Here is an 18,022-nt window from a genome sequence, read left to right on the forward strand (position 1 = left end):
GCCCTATGTAGGAAACCTTGGCCGGAATACCTCCAGGAATTTAATTCCATATCTGATTGGGATTCTAATTCATGACCTATTTCATCAAAACCACTCTTGTACTGGTTCTGTGGGAAAGCTGGGGGTGGAAGTAGAAAGTTTTCTGTGAGAAAGAAAAGTGAGGTCTAGGGGAGAAAGAGAAGGTGAATTTTGTGACTTGTAGGTTACTATTCAACAGCAGGACTGCTGTTTTGCTTAGAGACCTCAGGAAGGAAAAGTAGTGGCTCCAGGTACTTAGAAGTGGGGCTGTTCATCTCATTGTTCCCTTCAAATGGAAAGTTACTCATGTGTTGAGGACAGTTCTGAGCACCTGCTGGTCACTGGGCTATTAGTATGGGGTATTTTCATGGGTCTTGTTGGGTGAGAGTTTATATACAGAAGTCTCATCACATTTGTCTCTGTGTATCAACATATACAAACTCATATAAAACCATCTTAAACTTGTTAAATACTTGACTTTTTGGAGTTCTTTCAACTATTTTACTTGATCTTGCAACAATTTGGAAGGTAAACAGAGAAGATAAGAAAACAGAGTCATAGAGAGATTAGCCATCTCATTCTTATCTCACTTGGTCACAGGGCTAGTTTGTGAGTGCTTAGTTAGAACCAGGTTCTTAAATTTCAAACCGGGGCCCTTTGTACTTAATTATGCTGATTTTAAAAAAATTCCAGTAACACACGAGTTAGAGTTTTAATTATGTCAGAACTGTCAGAGCTATAACACTAATTCTCACTTACAATGTATATTTAACTTTAATTAACTGTAATTTGGGGTGGGGGTAGAATAAGAAACGAAGAAAAAAGGAAATGGCATTTCATGCAGTATTATGTAAAAACATAAGATCTTGAAAAATCCAACCTTACATTAAGAACTAGGGAAGATCTGGAAAAAATACACACTTGCTGCTCACTGTTTTAGAAAGAGCATATGGCTTCTACCACCTGATGAATGTAAGAATCAAGTAAATGCAGAGATGACCTCTGAGCATAGATGTTCAACATGGGCGGTATTTCTGATCACTGTCAAGGCTGAAAATAGGATAAGTGATATGCCTTTAAATTTAAATTACAGAATTTAGAATTCTGTCCTTTACCCATGTGTTTCTTTTTCTTAGTGTGGCTAGTCTAAGCCTGTTGGACAAAAAATATTTTAACTTAAATTTGTCAGACACATTGTTTGGGGCTGTTTTGTGCCCAGAATGATTTTTTGGGGATCATTTACAACATTTCACAGGGCTGAAGTTCTGTTTTTGTTTTTATGCCCATCTAAAAGTACACAGAGAACTTCTTTCTTCCTGGTTTGTTCGTTTTCAGTAAGTGATAATTTGTAATCTTTCAAAACTGTACTTTAATATGACTTGTCTTTACCTAATAATTTCTTCCTGCCTCTTGAAATATTTCTGTGGCCATATTGTATATGACAGGAAAAATCTCTACACACACACAAGAAATTCCTCCTAAATTCTCATGTATGTTTTGCTGATGATATTTAAAGGCAGATGTTAATACTGCATTTAGTTAAATAGATGAAAAGTGGCTTTGGTTTTAGAATACAACTTTAGACTATGAGAACTGAGGTCTGGCTCATATAAAGGGAAGGCTCAAAAAGTCTGTCCAATGCCACTGTCTTACCTCAGGCAAGGAGCATAAAACAACTCTTCAGGCCTTTATTCGTCAAAATGGAATGTGTGTTTCCATTAGGAATTCTACTCAAAGAGTGACTCTGCATACTGAGAAAATTATGTAGCAGTCATCTTTCCTTAAACCTAAAGATAAAATACAAATGTGGAAAAGTTCACAGCATTTCATGTCTCCTCTCCTCCCCCAGCAAGAACACTTGGAGACATGGCTGAACTAAGAGGAGGTACTGTGGACCCTCAATGGGCTCAATATTAAGAGTCTGTACAATAACTTCGAGGTTCTTCTCTGATTAGCTGTGTTTTCTCATTTGCATTTGTGGGCTGGAGAACAACTGGAAAGTCCGTATCTGAAAATAAACAAAGAAAACCAATAAGCACCCTCTTAGCATGTTATGTTTCCTTTAACGGGGGCAAGTGGTAGATATATTTGTTGAAGTGATGATTGGCAAGCCAATTCAATTGCTAAAATATTGAGGATCCTACCTTTTAAAGGCCTTCAAAAGGGAGGATTTATAGTCTTTATTCTTCATTTAAGTTCTTTCAGTTATAACATTTTAAAACCAAAGCACTAAACGCAACTTTCACCTCAAGGCAATTTTCTAAAACCAATGAACTTAAGCTTTAGTTGCCATTTTGTGAGTATGAGGACAGGGCCACCACCCATGTCATATAGACTACGTGTTAAGTCTGCATGAAAAGTACCTCCTAGAGTTGTGCAGTGGATAATTGCAAATATGGCCCTGGTTGGGAGAGAGGTCAAAACCCAGAGCTTGCTTAGGTGAGCTGTCTAATAGAAGTTGTCCACAAAAGTAAGTGAAGTGTAACTTGCTCAGTTGTGTCTGACTCTGCGACCCCATGGACTGTAGCTCACCAGGCCTCTCTGTCCATGGGAGGCAAGAATACAGGAATGGGTTGCCATTTCCTACTCCAGGGGATCTTTCCAACCCAGGGATCAAATCTAGGTCTCTTGCATTGGCAAGTGGATTTTTTACTTTCTGGGCCAACAGAGAAGCCACAAGTCCACAAAAAGCTAGTACCCTGGATGATTATGTGGTGTCTAAGTCACCATACTCCTAAATCTGCAAGGAAACGTGCTGGTCTTGAGTTTTTGTGAAGCAGGGAAGAGCCTTTTAAAAAATGTTTATTGGCAAGTCAATGAGCACACAATTTGGCAGGCCAAGTTTATAATACCTATGTGTTCCAAGAAACCTCAAGCTGAAAATTTAGTTTGAAATGGTCCAGTGCAAAAGCACTGAGCAGAAGTGGATGGCCCCAACCTTCAACCCAAGCCTTAGAGAATCCCCCACAAATTGCAAGAAATAAACTCATAGTTAAAACAGGTAGGAGAGATAAGGAGAAAGAGAAGGAGAGAGACTGAGAGAAGGGGGTGAGAGTGAGTGGAAGTTAGAAATAGAAACAGTGAACACTGGGTAAGAGCCAGTAGAAACAACAAAAGGCTAAATCAGACCCCGAAAGGCTTCAAACCCTGCAGTGACACTTCAAACTCATACAGTGTTGTATGTCAAGTAAACATCTCAATAAGACTGAGATTTAAAAAGGAAAATGATCAAACATGATTTAAGATAAGAGTTACCTCTGAAGAGGGAACAGCAAGCAAAGAACTTACAGGTAATGGCAATAATCAGGTCGTAATATTTGCTTGTATATGCTGGATAAGTAGAAACAATAACAGATAAAATAAGTGAATCACCCCCCAAATCTCTACCAGTAACTAACAGAGTTGGGGCTTGAAATGGGACTGTGTAATTCAAAGCCCTTTCCTGTCTTAGCCACTAACAGTGTACTGTTCTCGAGGTAGCTGGCATAAAGGCTGATGATCAACTTTCCTGTTTCCCCACACTCGTGAATATTGATGCTTTGTGGTATCCTTTGCTCCTTGCCTCATGGGTGAATTTGCAGGAAACAAAGAACCTTCTCCTTTTCTGAAGAAAGGGTGTTTAGCTTCTTTCTGTAATCAACTCTTGGTATACCCCTCTCCCCTACTACAGATATTTTTTAATTGAAGTGAGATTCACATAACATAAAATGAACCATTTTAATGTGAACAAGTTAGTACATTCATAATATATTAAATATATAATTCACTGCTTCTATCTAGTTGCAAAACAATTCCCCCAAAGGAAACCCAGTATATATTAGGCAGTCGTTACCTGTTCCTCCTCTCTTCCTTTCCCCCAGCCCCCCAACCCAGGCCCTGGAAACCACCAATATGCTTTCTGCATCTGTGAATTTACCTATCTGGATATTTCATGTAGATGGGGTTATACTGTGTTTGTCCTTTTGCATCTGGCTTCTTTCACTTAGCATAATGTTTCCAGGTTCATTCATCCTATAGTATTTTTCAGTACTTCATTCCTTTTTAAGGTTGAATAATATTTCACCTCCAGGTTCGATCCCTGGGTTGGGAAGATCCCCTGGAAAAGGGAATGGCTACCCACTCCAGTATTCTTGCCTGGAGCATTCCCTGGACAGAGAAGCCTGGTGGGCTACAGTTCATGGGGTCACAAAGAGTCGGACATGACTGAGTGACTGATACCACCTTTTTGCTTTTCTTCCCCAGAATCTTCTGGGTTTTCTCTCGACTCCTTCTCCTCTCTTCCTAGTTAAATCCTACGTCTCTTGCTCTTGTCTAGCAAACTTTTCAGGATTCCAGCTGTTTTCTGCTTATCACATTTTGCTTTGATGGTATGAGCCCTTGTCTGGATGTAGCCCAGTTTGGGGTTATTTGCAAATATGATCTCTGCATAACTTCTACTTCATTCTATTTCTTGGTAAAAACTATGCAATAGAACAGCCTAATAAGACCATCCCCGCCTTGCCCAGCATCTAGAGCTCCATTTACCCTCTTGTCCACAGCATACAATGATATTGTGTGCCAAACGCTGTGCCAGTATCAAGATTCCTCCCTTCTGGGACTTCCTTGGTGGTCCAGTAGCTAAGAATCCACCTTCCATTGCAGGGGATGCGGGAAACTAAGATTCCATATGCCTGGGGGCAGCTAAGCCTGTGTGCTGCAACTGCAAGACCCACAGCCAAATAAATGAATAGATTTTTTAAATAAAATACTTAAAGAAAAAAAAAAAAGGATTCCTCTCTTCTAGGATTCTCCATCCCCATAGTCTCCTACCCCTTAACTTCTCCTCCTTAAAGTTTTCAGCTTTAAGTGTCACTCCCTCTGGGAAGCTGTCCTCACCTGCATCCGGGTCAGGCCCCCTAGTGTTCATTGTCACAGCCCCGTGCTTCTCCTCTGGCACAGTTACTGTACCTCTAAGTTAACTAGCTTGTTGTGTGATTATTTCTTTACTATTTGTCTTCCCATCTCCTCTGCTAGACTGTCAGGTCTAAGACCGCAGGGGTGGCATCTTTCTTTGCTCTAGCCCCTAGCAAAAAGTGCTCAATAAATGTTTGTGGTTGAAAGACTATCTTGATAAACCTGTCGAGTAAATTTGCTCACTGAACCTTAGCAGGCAAACTTTGAAGAAGCCTTGGGTCCACTTTGAACTGCTTCTAGGGCAGTATTCTGAGCTGACTCACTCATCCTGCTCCCCAGGCCCGGGACCTCGGTGATGCTTACTTGATATTTTCATATAGAAAGTGAAACTGTCAGCTGCTCACTCGTGTCCTACTCTTTGCAACCCTGTGGACAATAGTCAGCCAGGCTCCTCTGTTCATGGGATTCTCCAGGCAAGAACTGGAGTGGGTAGCTATTTCCTCTCCAGGGGTTCTTTCTGACCCAGGGATCGAACCTGGGTCTTCCTCATTGCAGGCAGAATCTTTATCAGCAAAGGGCTTTGGACTAGTCACCACAGTTATTTTCCATAAATTATTTTTAGAAATCAGATCCTTTGGATTGGGGGATGGTTAGGAAGGGGATTGAGTGGGACTGGCGAAAAGAAGGATGAATTTAATCTCTTCCTTGGTGCCCTTTCACTGGGCAGTAAAGTGCGATGAATGAATAGTAAATGTAATAAATGTCTCAATATCTTGGCTGAGGGTGAGTCTAATTACAAGCCATATGGCCTCTTCAGCTCAGTGGCTGTGAATTTGTTTGGGCTTCATCCAGGTGACTGGCAGAAGCAGCTAAGCAGTCAACAGATTTTTCTCTGCACTGACTCTCACGTTTTTAGATCCAAGGTCAGCACACTATAACATCTTCTCCCTTAAATATCGTATTCCCTTGCCTTCAAAAAAAAAAAATAGGGAAATTATGACTCCACAGGGAAATTTTAGGGTTTTAATTGGTCATTTGCAGACCAGTGCTTGGAAAAAAAAACAAAACTGAATTTACCTTTTGTATTTTTGGTTCTCTTTGCCAGGGTATTCAGTGAAGCTAGGTTTCCATTTATGCTCTTGTTTCTATGCCACCTTCCTCTTTTCTTTTCTTCCTTCCTTCCTTTCTATCTCTGTCTGTCTGTCTGTCTGTCTGTCTGTCTCTCTCTCACACACACACGCTAACACACGCAGGCCTAGGGAAAAGTGTTCTGTCTCAGGATGGTCTCTGTAGCCCTCTTGGCTGGTAGAATTTTGACTTCATTATATCCTTCATCTAACAGAGGAGTATAGTCTAGATGAGCTTCTTTTACATATAGTGCTCAAAATTTCACAAAGTAGAACTTCTAATTTGTGATAGCCATTACCTTTATCTTTCAAGCTTTAAATTTTCCAAGATAAAAGGGAGGGATGGGCAACCCTCCAAGATACTGTCTCTCTTCTCTTTGCTCCTAGTTGATTAATAAGAATAATAGAATTCCCCTGTGTTCCTAGAAACCCACCGGAATTTTACTTTTGAGAAAGAGATGGGAATCAGTCTACAAGTTCTAAAGTTTGCAGAGACTATTGAAGATGCCACTATTTTGAACTTCCTTCATTTCTTAAGGGTAAAAGTTGGGTTACACCCTTTCGCATGGATGAAACACACAATAACCCAAGTAAATCTCTCCTCTTTACTAGCAAATGCCACCCTGTACCACTACTCTTGACCAGAAACTATGGGGTATGTTTTTGTGGTTTGTAGCAATTCTGTGTATAATTACTGCTAGCCATACTGGCATAGACGTGGCCTTAGAGATAACTTCTGTAACTCAACATCCCAATTTAATTGTTTAAGAGACTTGAAGATCCACATCAGACATGGTGTCACACTCTATGAATGTGTCCATTGTGCTCTGATCCTGGAAGGATTAGGTGATGGAGGGGCAACAGTGTTTCAAATGTGTATTCAAACTTGGTCTGTAGAAAAATTCTTCCAAATTTTGCATCTTATATATGAAATAAGTTGGATAGGAGTTTTCTTAAATTTGACAACATCCCTAAAAAGTTAGACAACATTATCAATAATGAGATGTAAAATTGAAAATTTTCTAATCTACCAATAATAAAAAACAAATTTTGAACAGGCATGCTAGAGTGTTCTTGCCTGGAGAATCCCAGGGATGGGGGAGCATGGTGGGCTGTCGTCTATGGGGTCGCACAGAGTCAGACACGACTGAAGTGACTTAGCAGCAGCAGCAGCAGCTAGAGGAAAGACAATTATTTTTCTATTGCCCCTACAGTAAATGATGTTAATGAAATTGCTATTAAATAAAGAGGCAATGAAAGAAGATATACCCAGAAATTATGGCAGGGAGTATTATAAAGGTATGCCAGGCAGTTAATTAAACTATTGCTATTTTTCAAAATCTGTGACATTTAAGATGTTTATGAGTTTTTAAGCCTTGCAATTTTTTTGTAATTTCTTTTTTTCATGATAGATATTCGCTTTTAGATCTAATTTTGTATTTGTAATTCTGTGGTTTTTTTTTTTTTTTCTCCAAAAGGACTGTACAGATTGTGTTAAGTTTCTGGCCCTCAAAAACCTAGAATAATTGTGCATTAAAATACTTCAGAATAGAATAGAGCTTTTCCTTTTGGTTAAGGCTTATAGTAACACAGTCAAAGGGTTCATGATTCACTTAGTCTGTAATCTGACCTTTGCAATGGACCTGGTAGCTCTGGAGTGTCAGAACTGAGGACAGGCACATAAATTCATCACCAACAACTCTGTAGGAAGGAAACCTGGGTGGCATTTGGCACTGAGTATGTGTTTCTGTTCCAGAAAGGAAATCTACAGAGAAGGTCTGCTGAAATGACTGGGTGGAGCTTTTGTCTAATTAAAAAAGGAAAGACTCTGTGGCTCTTCAGAGAAGAGTGAAACACTGGATTTGTGATATCTAGATTTAATTCACCCAGTTTTGGTTTCCATGCTATAAAGGAAAAGATAAGGATGACATACTGGCTGACAATGACAGTGCTCTCCTGTGTCACTGCTCCCTTCTGTTCTCTGCCAGTGATGGACTGGGTTGATGGATATTATAGGAGATCCCAGTGACCCCTGACATGACCTAATGTCAGTTTTCAGAACTTTTCAGTCACTCAGTTGTGTCCGAATCTTTGCAACCCCATGGACTGTAGCACGCCAGGCCTCCCTGTCCATCATCAACTCCCAGAGCTTACTCAAACTCAGGTCCATTGAGTCGGTGATGCCATCCAACCAACTCATCCTCTGTCATCTCCTTCTCCTGTCTTCAGTCTTTCACAGCATCAGGGTCTTTTCCAATGAGTCAGTTCTTTGCGTCAGGTGGCCAAAGTATTGGAGTTTCAGCTTCAACATCAGCCCTTCCAATGAATATTCAGGACTAATTTCTTTTAGGATGGACTGGTTGGATCTCCTTGCAGTCCAAGGGACTCTCAAGAGTCTTCTCCAACACCACAGTTCAAAAGCATCAATTCTTCAGTGCTCAGCTTTCTTTATGGTCCAACTGTCACATCCACACATGACTACTGGAAAAACCAAAGCTTTGACTATATGGACCTTTGTTGGCAAAATAATGTCTCTGCTTTTTAATATGCTGTCTAGATTGGTCATAGCTTTTCTTCCAAGGAGCAAGCATCTTTTAATTTCATGGCTGCAGTCACCATCTGCAGTGATTTTGGAGCCCAAAAAATAAAGTCTCTCACTGTTTCCATTGATTCCCCATCTATTTGCCATAAAGTGATGGGACCAGATGCCATGATCTTAGTTTTCTGAATGTTGAGTTTTAAGTCAACTTTGTCACTCTGCTCTTCACTTTCATCAAGGGGCTATTTAGTTCCTCCTTGCTTGCCATTAGGGTGGTGTCATCTGCATATCTGAGGTTATTGATATTTCTCCCAGCAATCTTGATTCCAGCTTGTGCTTCATCCAGCCCAGCATTTCTCATGATCTACTCTGCATATAAGTTAAATAAGCAACGTGACAATATACAGCCTTGATGTACTCCTTTCCTGATTTGGAACCAGTCTGTTGTTCCATGTCCATTTCTAACTGTTGCTTCTAGATCTGCATACAGGTTTCTCAGGAGGCAGGTCAGGTGGTCTGGTATTCCCATCTCAGAATTTTCCACAGTTTGTTGTGATTCACACAGTCAAAGGCTTTGGCATAGTCAATATAACAGAAGTAGATGTTTTTCTGGAATTGTCTTGCTTTTTTGATGATCTAACAGATATTGGCAATTTGATCTCTAGTTCCTCTGCCTTTTCTAAATCCAGCTTGAATATCTGAAAGATCACGGTTCACGTATTGCTGAAGCCTGGCTTGGAGAATTTTGAGCATTACTTTACTAGTATGTGAGATGAGTACCATTGTGCAGTAGTTTGAGCATTCTTTGGCATTGCCTTTCTTTGGGATTGGAATGAAAACTGACCTTTTCCAGTCCTGTGGCCACTGCTGAGTTTTCCAAATTTGCTGGCATGTTGAGTGCAGCACTTTCACAGCATCATCTTTTAAGATCTGCAATAGCTCAACTGGAATTCCATCACCTCCACTAGCTTTGTTCGTAGTGATGCTTCCTATTGCCCACTTGACTTCACACTCAAGGATGTCTGACTCTAGATGAGTGATCACACCATTGTGGTTATCTGGGTCATGAAGATCTTTTTTTGTATAGTTCTACTGCGTATTTTTGCCACCCCTTCTCAATATCTTCTGCTTCTGTTAGGTCCATACCATTTCTGTCCTTTATTGTGCCCATCTTTGCATGAAATGTTCCTTTGGTATCTCTAATTTTCTTGAAGAAGTCTCTAGTCTTTCTCATTCTATTGTTTTCCTCTATTTCTTTGCACTGATCACTGAAGAAGGCTTTCTTATCTCTCCTTGCTATTTTTTGGAACTCTGTGTTCAGATAGGTATATCTTTCTTTTTCTCCTTTGCCTTTAGCTTCTCTTCTTTTCTCAGCTATTTGTAAGGCCTCCTCAGACAACCATTTTGCCTTTTTGCATTTCTTTTTCTTGGGGATGGTCTTGATCACTGCCTCTTGTACAATGTCATGAACCTCTGTCCACAGTTCTTCAGGCATTTTGTCTGTCAGATCTAGGCCCTTAAATCTATTTGTCACTTCCACATTATAATTGTAATGGATTTGATTTAGGTCATACCTGAATGGTCCAGTGGTTTTCCCTACTTTCTTCAATTTAAGTCTGAATTTGGCAATAAGGAGTTCATGATCTGAGCCACAGTCAGCTCCCAGTCTTATTTTTGCTGGCTGTATAGAACTTCTCCATCTTTGGCTACAAAGAATATAATTAATCTGATTTCAGTATTGACCATCTGGTAATGTCCATGTGTAGAGTCTTCTCTTGTTCTTGTTGGAAGAGGGTGTTTGCTATGCCCAATGTATTCTCTTGACAAAACTCTGTTAGCCTTTGCCCTGCTTCGTTTTGTACTCCAAGGCCAAATTTGCCTGTTACTCCAGGTATCTCTTAACTTCCTACTTTTGCATTCCAGTCCCCTATGGTGAAAAGGACATCTCTTTTGGGTGTTAGTTCTAAAAGGTCTTGTAGGTCTTCTAGAACCATTCAACTTCAGCTTCTTCAGCCTTATTGGTCGGGCATAGACTTGGATTACTGTGATATTTAATGGTTTGCCTTGGAAATGAACAGAGATCATTCTGTCATTTTTGATACAGCATCCAAGTACTGCATTTTGGACTCTTTTGTTTTCTATTAGGGCTACTCCATTTCTTCTAAGGGGTTCTTGCCCAAAGTAGTAGATATAATGGTCATCTGAGTTAAATTCACCCATTCCAGTTCACTTTAGTTCGCTGATTCCTAAAATATCGATGTTCACTCTTGCCTTCTCCTGTTTGACCACTTTCAATTTGCCTTGATTCATGGACCTAACATTCCAGGTTCCTATGCAACATTGTTCTTTACAGCATCAGAATTTACTTCCATCACTGGTCACATCCACAACTGGGTGTTTTTGGTTTGGCTCTGTCTCTTCTTTCTTTCTAGAGTTATTTCTCCACTGATCTCCAGTATCATATTGGGCACCGACTTACCTGGGGACTTCATCATTCAGTGTCCTATCTTTTTGCCTTTTCATACTGTTCATGGGTTTCTCAAGGCAAGAATATGGAAGTGGTTTGCCATTTTTTTCTCCAGTGTACCACGTTTTGTCAGAACTCTCCATGGTGACCCATCCATCTTGGGTGGCCCTACATGGCATGGCTAATAGTTTCTTTGAGTTAGGCAAGGCTGCGGTCCATTGTGTGGATCACAATAAACTGTGGAAAATTTTGAGAGAGATAGGAATACCAGACCACTTGACTCTTGAGAAACCTATATGCAAGTCAGGAAGCAACAGTTAGAACTGCACATGGAACAACAGACTGGTTCCAAATAGGAAAAGGAGTATGTCAAGGCTGTATATTGTCACCCTGCTTATTTAATTTATATGCAGAGTACATCATGAGAAATGCTGGGCTGGAAGAAGCACAAGCTGGAATCAAGATTGCCGGGAGAAATATCAATAACCTCAGATATGCAGATGACACCACCCTTATGGCAGAAAGTGAAGAGGAACTAAAAAGCCTCTTGATGAAAGTGAAAGGGGAGAGTGAAAAAGTTGGCTTAAAGCTCAACATTCAGAAAATGAAGATCATGGCATTCGGTCCCATCACTTCATGGGAAATAGCTGGGGAAACAGTGGAAACAGTGTCAGACTTTATTTTGGGGGGCTCCAAAGTCACTGCAGATGGTGACTGCAGCCATGAAATTAAAAGATGCTTACTCCTTAGAAGGAAAGCTATGATCAACCTAGATAGCATATTCAAAAGCAGAGACATTACTTTGCCGACTAAGGTCCGTCTAGTCAAGGCTATGGTTTTTCCTGTGGTCATGTATGGATGTGAGAGTTGGACTGTGAAGAAGGCTGAGTGCCAAAGAATTGATGCTTTTGAACTGTGGTGTTGGAGAAGACTCTTGAGAGTCCCTTGGACTGCAAGGAGATCCAACCAGTCCATTCTGAAGGAGATCAGCCCTGGAAGGACTGATGCTAAAGCTGAAACTCCAGTACTTTGGCCACCTCATACGAAGAGTTGACTCATTGGAAAAGACCCTGATGCTGGGAGGGATTGGGGGCAGGAGGAGAAGGGGATGACAGAGGATGAGATGGCTGGATGGCATCACTGACTTGATGGACGTGAATCTGAGTGAACTCCGGGACTTGGTGATGGACAGGGAGGCCTGGTGTGCTGCGATTCATGCGGTTGCAAAGAGTCGGACATGACTGAGCGACTGAACTGAACTGTGGTCCATTTGATCAGTTTGGTTAGTTTTCTATGCTTATGGTTTTCATTCTGTTGGCCCTCTGATGGATAAGAGGCTTATGGAAACTTCTTCACAGGGACTGACTGTGGGGTAAACTGGGTCTTGTTCTGATGGGTGGGGTCATGCTCACTAATTCTTTAATCCAATTTTCTGTTGATGGGCAGGGCTGAATGTCAGTTTGAAAGTGAAAGTGAAGTCACTCAGTTGTGTCCGACTCTTTGCAACCCTGTGGACTGTAGTCCACCAGGCTCCTCTGTCCATGGGATTTTCCAGGGAAGGATACTGGAGTGGGTTGTCATCTCCCTCCAAAGAGCAGTTGCGAAAAATGCACTGGTCTCATCATCTTTACTCATGGAGGATCTTAGTTCCCTAACCAGGGATCAAACCTGTGTCCCATGCACTGGGGGCATGGAGTCTTAACCACTGGACCAGCAAGGAAGTGCACTGGGCTCATCATTCTTAAGCAAGTTATGTCAAAGTCCATGGTTCATTCCTAAAGAAGAGTTTATACATATATATTTCTGTTTAACCTGTTCACGAGTAAAATAACTTGCTTACTCTTTTTTGGTATGTATGCCCCATTATATATGTGTCCTTTGTATCCCAAATTAAGCAAAAGAAAGTTGTAATTGTATTTCACCATGGGCCTACAATTTGACTGCAGGGGCAGTAATAAAAAATGGTAGGAGCAAACCCTATCTGCCACACTGGCCACCTGCTGGTCCCCATAGGAAGGAGTCACAGCTGGCATAGACATCCCTTCTGATATCCCAGCCCTGAAATGGTCTGAGACCAAGCCAGGTTCACATGACTCCTTTAAGTTGGAATCGTTGCTCAGTCGCTCGCTCAGTCACGTCCTACTCTTTGCAACCCCATGGACTGTAGCCTCCCATGCTCCTCCATCCTTGGGATTTTCCAGGCAAGAATACTGGAGTGGGTTGCCATTTCAGGGTGGGTAATAATTGGATATTACTTAGTACCATATTTGATAGGGAATTAAAAGTACCTCGAAACCTTTAAAGAGTCTCTGCTCTGTCTCATGTCATGGAATTTGTGCTTCATTGTCATCAAAAGAATCAGTCCACAGAAGTGCGTGCTGCATCACTGTCTGAGTGCTTGCTCAATTGCTTCAGTCATGCCTGATTCTTTGCAACCCCATGGACTATAGCCCACCAGGCTCTTCTATCCATGGAATTCTCCAGGCAAGAATACTGGAGTGGGTTGCCATGCCCTCATCCAGGGATCACTGCCTGAATTATCAAGTAGTTCTTTTATTTCCAGGCTTCTCTGTGACTTAGTGATAAAGCCTATTATCTAGAATAATGATCCAGTCTGCAGGAGAAAATGACAGTGGCATTATGGCTGTAAGACAGAGAGGACAATGGCAGGTTTGACTCCAGTTTGTTTAAACAAAGGCGTTTCCCAGGGAGTATGGGGTATTCTTGATGTTGTGAATTCTATGAGATTTCACCTTTCTCTACATTTTTTTTGTTCAATGAGTGAACTTGAAGAATCAAGGAATATACCATAGCCATGCATACACACTGATAAACACATGGAGGTAGTTTAGCAAACAGTCCCATTTGTAGGATGACACGCTTGATGCTAGCATGGTTTGAAGCTAGCTCTGAATGTGTGGATATGAAGGAAGCCAAATTTCCAGGGAAGGCTACCATCCACCAGTTTTACCCAAATGCATTTTCAAAGTAGTCAAAAAGAAGGAAAGTCAAGGGTTGCTGACTTCTCTTGATGTCCATTCCCTTCTATTTGAATAGAGATCCTAACATAATAGGGCTTCCCTGATGGCTCAGCAGTAAAGAATCTGCCTGTGACACAGGAGATACGGGTTTGACCCCTGGGTCAGGAAGATACCTTGGAAGAGGGCATGGTAACCCACTCCAGTATTCCTGCTTGGAGAATCGTATGGACAGAGAAGCCTGGTGGCCTATAGTCCAAGCCAGACACGACTGAGCACAGCATAAACCTAAACTAACAGACTGAAGTGCTTTTCCTGGGATAAATATCTACCTTGGCTGTCCTAACCCTGGGATTCCCACCCAACCTCCCTGGATCTGTGGTTCACTCTCTCATAATGTGACTATGAACCTTTGCTTTGTGATCAGCTTATCTCATGACTTCTTTCAGTGTCAGTTTGTGCTTTTTTTCTGTTAACTGGTAAAGATAAATTCCTCTTATCTTCCTCAAAACAAGTACCAAAGGAAAAAGTCTGTGGGATTCTTCCCCCAGTTTGGTTGTTGCATCTCTCTCACTTTGGCAGTGACCATCACCATGGGACTTGGTGCTTGGCCAGGCACGTGAAGGGGCACCCACTGCTCTATTCTCATCTCACTCCACCTTTTGCTATGTCTGTCTTGATCTGCTCCTCAAGATCCTCTGGAGACACGTAGAAGTCCTCTTCTGGCATCGGTGACTTAGTCCAGCAGCGTCCACAGCAGCAGTTGCAACAACAGCACAGACAGCAGCAGAAATAGCAGCCGGTCAAGAGGCCAATGATGACAAACAGAGTCTAGAGGAAAGAGAGGCAAAGCAAAATAGGGGTGAGGGGTACAGGGGTATAGGAGATCCCAGAAATCAAGTGTTCTGCCCATGTACCTCCAAAGACATGGAGGCATCACGGTTTTCATCCCACAAACTGCATATTCACCCTCATTCCTTATTCCGTGGAGGACTATCTTTTCTGTTTCCTTGGAAACAAATTTCTCATAAAGTTTTGCCTAACGAGCCAGGAACAAGTGACTTGCAGTCAAAGTCACGAGGTATGACATTTCCTTCTCTGCTCTTAAGTCACGGTGATCATTATTAAGAGCAGGGCAAAGAAAACAGACTGGAAGGCGTACCCTCTACCGGTCAGGCGAGCTGACCACGGGCACTGAACCACTCTCACCAAAGAAGAGCCGTGGATAGCCAGCCCTGCCGCCGCCTTATTCTCTCGGTCACCAAGTCCTGCAGTCTCTCTCCTCGGGACCTTTGTCCAGCACCACCCCACCCTCCCCCACCCCCATCATCTGTATCCTGAGTGGTAGGGCTTTAGAACAGAGCCCCTTATCCTGAAAGGCTACCCACTCCAGTATTCTGGCCTGGAGGATTCCATGGACTGTATCGTCCATGGGGTTGCAAAAAGTCAGAAAAAACTGAGCGACTTTCACTTTCACTTTTCCTTATTTCTGCTCTGGACACTTCAGTAGCCTCAAAACTGACCTACCTGTGGCCACTCTTGCCTCTAACCCAGCCTACACATCACTGCTGGAGTTTTCTGACATGCGTGTTCTCGTAAACCCATGCAGCAACTCTTCTTGCCTTTTAGAAGAAGCGGGAGCTCCTTATTAGTGGTCGTCTGGCCTCTCCCAATGCCTCCCCTGCACCAGCATGGCTCCCCTCCTGCTGTATTTGCCATAGTTCTGCTCTCCCTATGGACTCATCTGCCTGGACATCCCCTGCCCCGCCCCCTAGTCATCTAACAGATACCCACTCCGTTTGTAAGTTTATCTCAGCGATCCTCTCTGTCATTTTTCCAGAAAGCCCACCTCCCCCAGAACAATTCCCCCTGGAGAAGGGCATAACAGTCCAGTCCAGTATTCTTGCCTGGAGAATCCCATGGACAGAGGAGCCTGGCGGGCTATATCCATGGGGTCTCAAAGAGTCAGACATGACCGAAGTGACTTAGCAGTCACACACCAGAACAATTACTCCCTCCTCTGTGCCCCAGCCATACTCCGTACAAATGTCCACCGAAGTCTTGTTTTGTTGACAAGACAAAACTTTTCAGTTATTCTGAAAAGTTTAAGACAGTGATCAGTTTATAATTCTGTCTCAGACCATGAGCCTCTTGAAGGCTGGAACTATATATTAGTCATCTTTTAATCCCTCCTCTACCTCAGGGTTTAGTATTTGGCATGTGGTAGACAAGAAATACCTACTGAATGAATGAATGTATTGATTGATTATTGATTAGTAGATAAACAAATGATTTTTTTCCTCCTAGTGCACAACACCAGGATTTCCCCACAAGTATATAAAAAGTTTCCTCACTAGTTCACCATAGCTAAAGATTAAAAGATTACACTCTCCTAATCTAATCTGCAGTGAAAACAAGGCCATCTTTGTTAACTGAGCAAAATAAGTTTACGATTTTATTAAAAATATGTTATTTGAAATCGGAAGTGATTTTATACACCCTCACACCTATAGTTTTTTTTTTTTTTTTGCTGTGGATTCTCTGCATTTTCATAGAGTTGTAAATTTCTTAAATTAGTCTGGAAAGTACAAAAAAGCTTCCTCCTCACCAACAGCCTCTAAGACCCTCCTGTGTAGTGTTCTGGAGCTGTTTTCCCCAACATGCTACCCATTTCTTTACCTACTGTTGTCCTTTTTTGCTTTTCCTATTTCATTCCCAAATTTTTTCTCTTCTCTGAAAATTTCCTTTAATGCATGTTTTGTTCTTTAGTTATTCCAGCTGGATTGCTTGCCTATTTCAGAAATAACCTTGCCTTATCCTCACAGAGCTTAGTGTAGTATAAGATACAAGTAGGTGTTCATTGTTTTTAAAATACACATTTTCAAATTGGTATACTGATTCATACATGTACTACATACTTAAAACATGATCATCATGTGCTGGGGCACTCTGATGGATACTGTGCAATGAGGCTTTGGCACAAACAGAAGGGAAGGTAGATTTTTTTGTAGCCTTATTTTTAAAGAACCACATCAGGAATTATTTTATGTATATCTCTTACACTGTTCTTCCCAAGTGGTGCTAGTAGTAAAGAAACTGCCTGCCAAGGCAGGAGACATAAGAGATGGGGGTTCAGTCCCTGGGTTGGGGAGATACCCTGGAGGAGGAAATGGTAACCCATTCTAGTATTCTTGCCTGGAGAATCCCATGGACAGAGGGGCCTGGTGGGCTTCAGTCCATGGGGTTGCAAAGGGTTGAAGCAACTTAGCACACATATGTCTTATACTACTTACAGCTTCTGCTTAACTCTATGAATTTTGTCAACTTCCTGGACAAGGGAATTGATTCTCCTTTTTATCCAGGTAGACTCCAATATGCAATCAGGTACTAGTGTGTAATTACCTAGAACTCTGGACATATCTTCCCATGGACATTATGTCATATCTGGAGGTTAGGTTCCTAGGTAAGCCCACAGAAACCTGTATTTTACATAAACGTTCAATCTATCATCATAAATGACATTGACAGTATTTACATTCTCATTCCAAGTTCCACGTCCTCTTGGCAGAAATTTGTCTCCCTCCCAAGTCCTCAACAGTAAAGAAAGGGGGTTTCAGTGGGACTCCCACTTATCCCCAAGAAAAGGAATTCTGAGGACTGTAGAAGGCGAAGGAGGCTTTAGGCTGCAGACTTGCTCTCCCCATGAAAGTGAAAGTGTAAGTCATTCAGTCATGTCTGACTCTTTTTGATCCCATGGATTGTAGCCTGTCAGGCCCCTCTGTCCATGGGATTCTCCAGGCAAGGACACTGGAGTGGGTTGCCATGCCCTTTTCCAGGGCATCTTCCTGACCCAGAGATCAAATCCAGGTATCTTGCATTGCAGGCAGATTCTTTACTGTCTGAGCCACCAGGGATATACTCTCTCATCCTGCATATGTACAACCACTCAATTTAGCAAGATTTATTTTTGTGGAATAAGGTGGCAGTCAGAATACTACTG

General features: G+C 41.9%; 1 protein-coding gene across 1 annotated transcript in view; it reads right to left on the reverse strand.

Annotated features, from left to right (window-relative positions):
- The window catches only part of DNAJC5B (DnaJ heat shock protein family (Hsp40) member C5 beta), a 98,847-nt gene continuing 82,517 nt past the window's right edge, over positions 1,693–18,022 (reverse strand). The window contains exons 6-7 of the mRNA XM_013969158.2: positions 14,682–14,853; positions 1,693–2,026 (exon numbers count right to left, since the gene is read on the reverse strand). Of these exons, the coding sequence (XP_013824612.1) occupies positions 1,932–2,026; positions 14,682–14,853 (267 nt within the window). The 3' untranslated portion in view covers positions 1,693–1,931. The remainder of the gene's footprint in view (positions 2,027–14,681; positions 14,854–18,022) is intronic.

Source organism: Capra hircus, chromosome 14 (assembly GCF_001704415.2).
Source record: "Capra hircus breed San Clemente chromosome 14, ASM170441v1, whole genome shotgun sequence".
NCBI classification, from domain to species: domain Eukaryota; kingdom Metazoa; phylum Chordata; class Mammalia; order Artiodactyla; family Bovidae; genus Capra; species Capra hircus.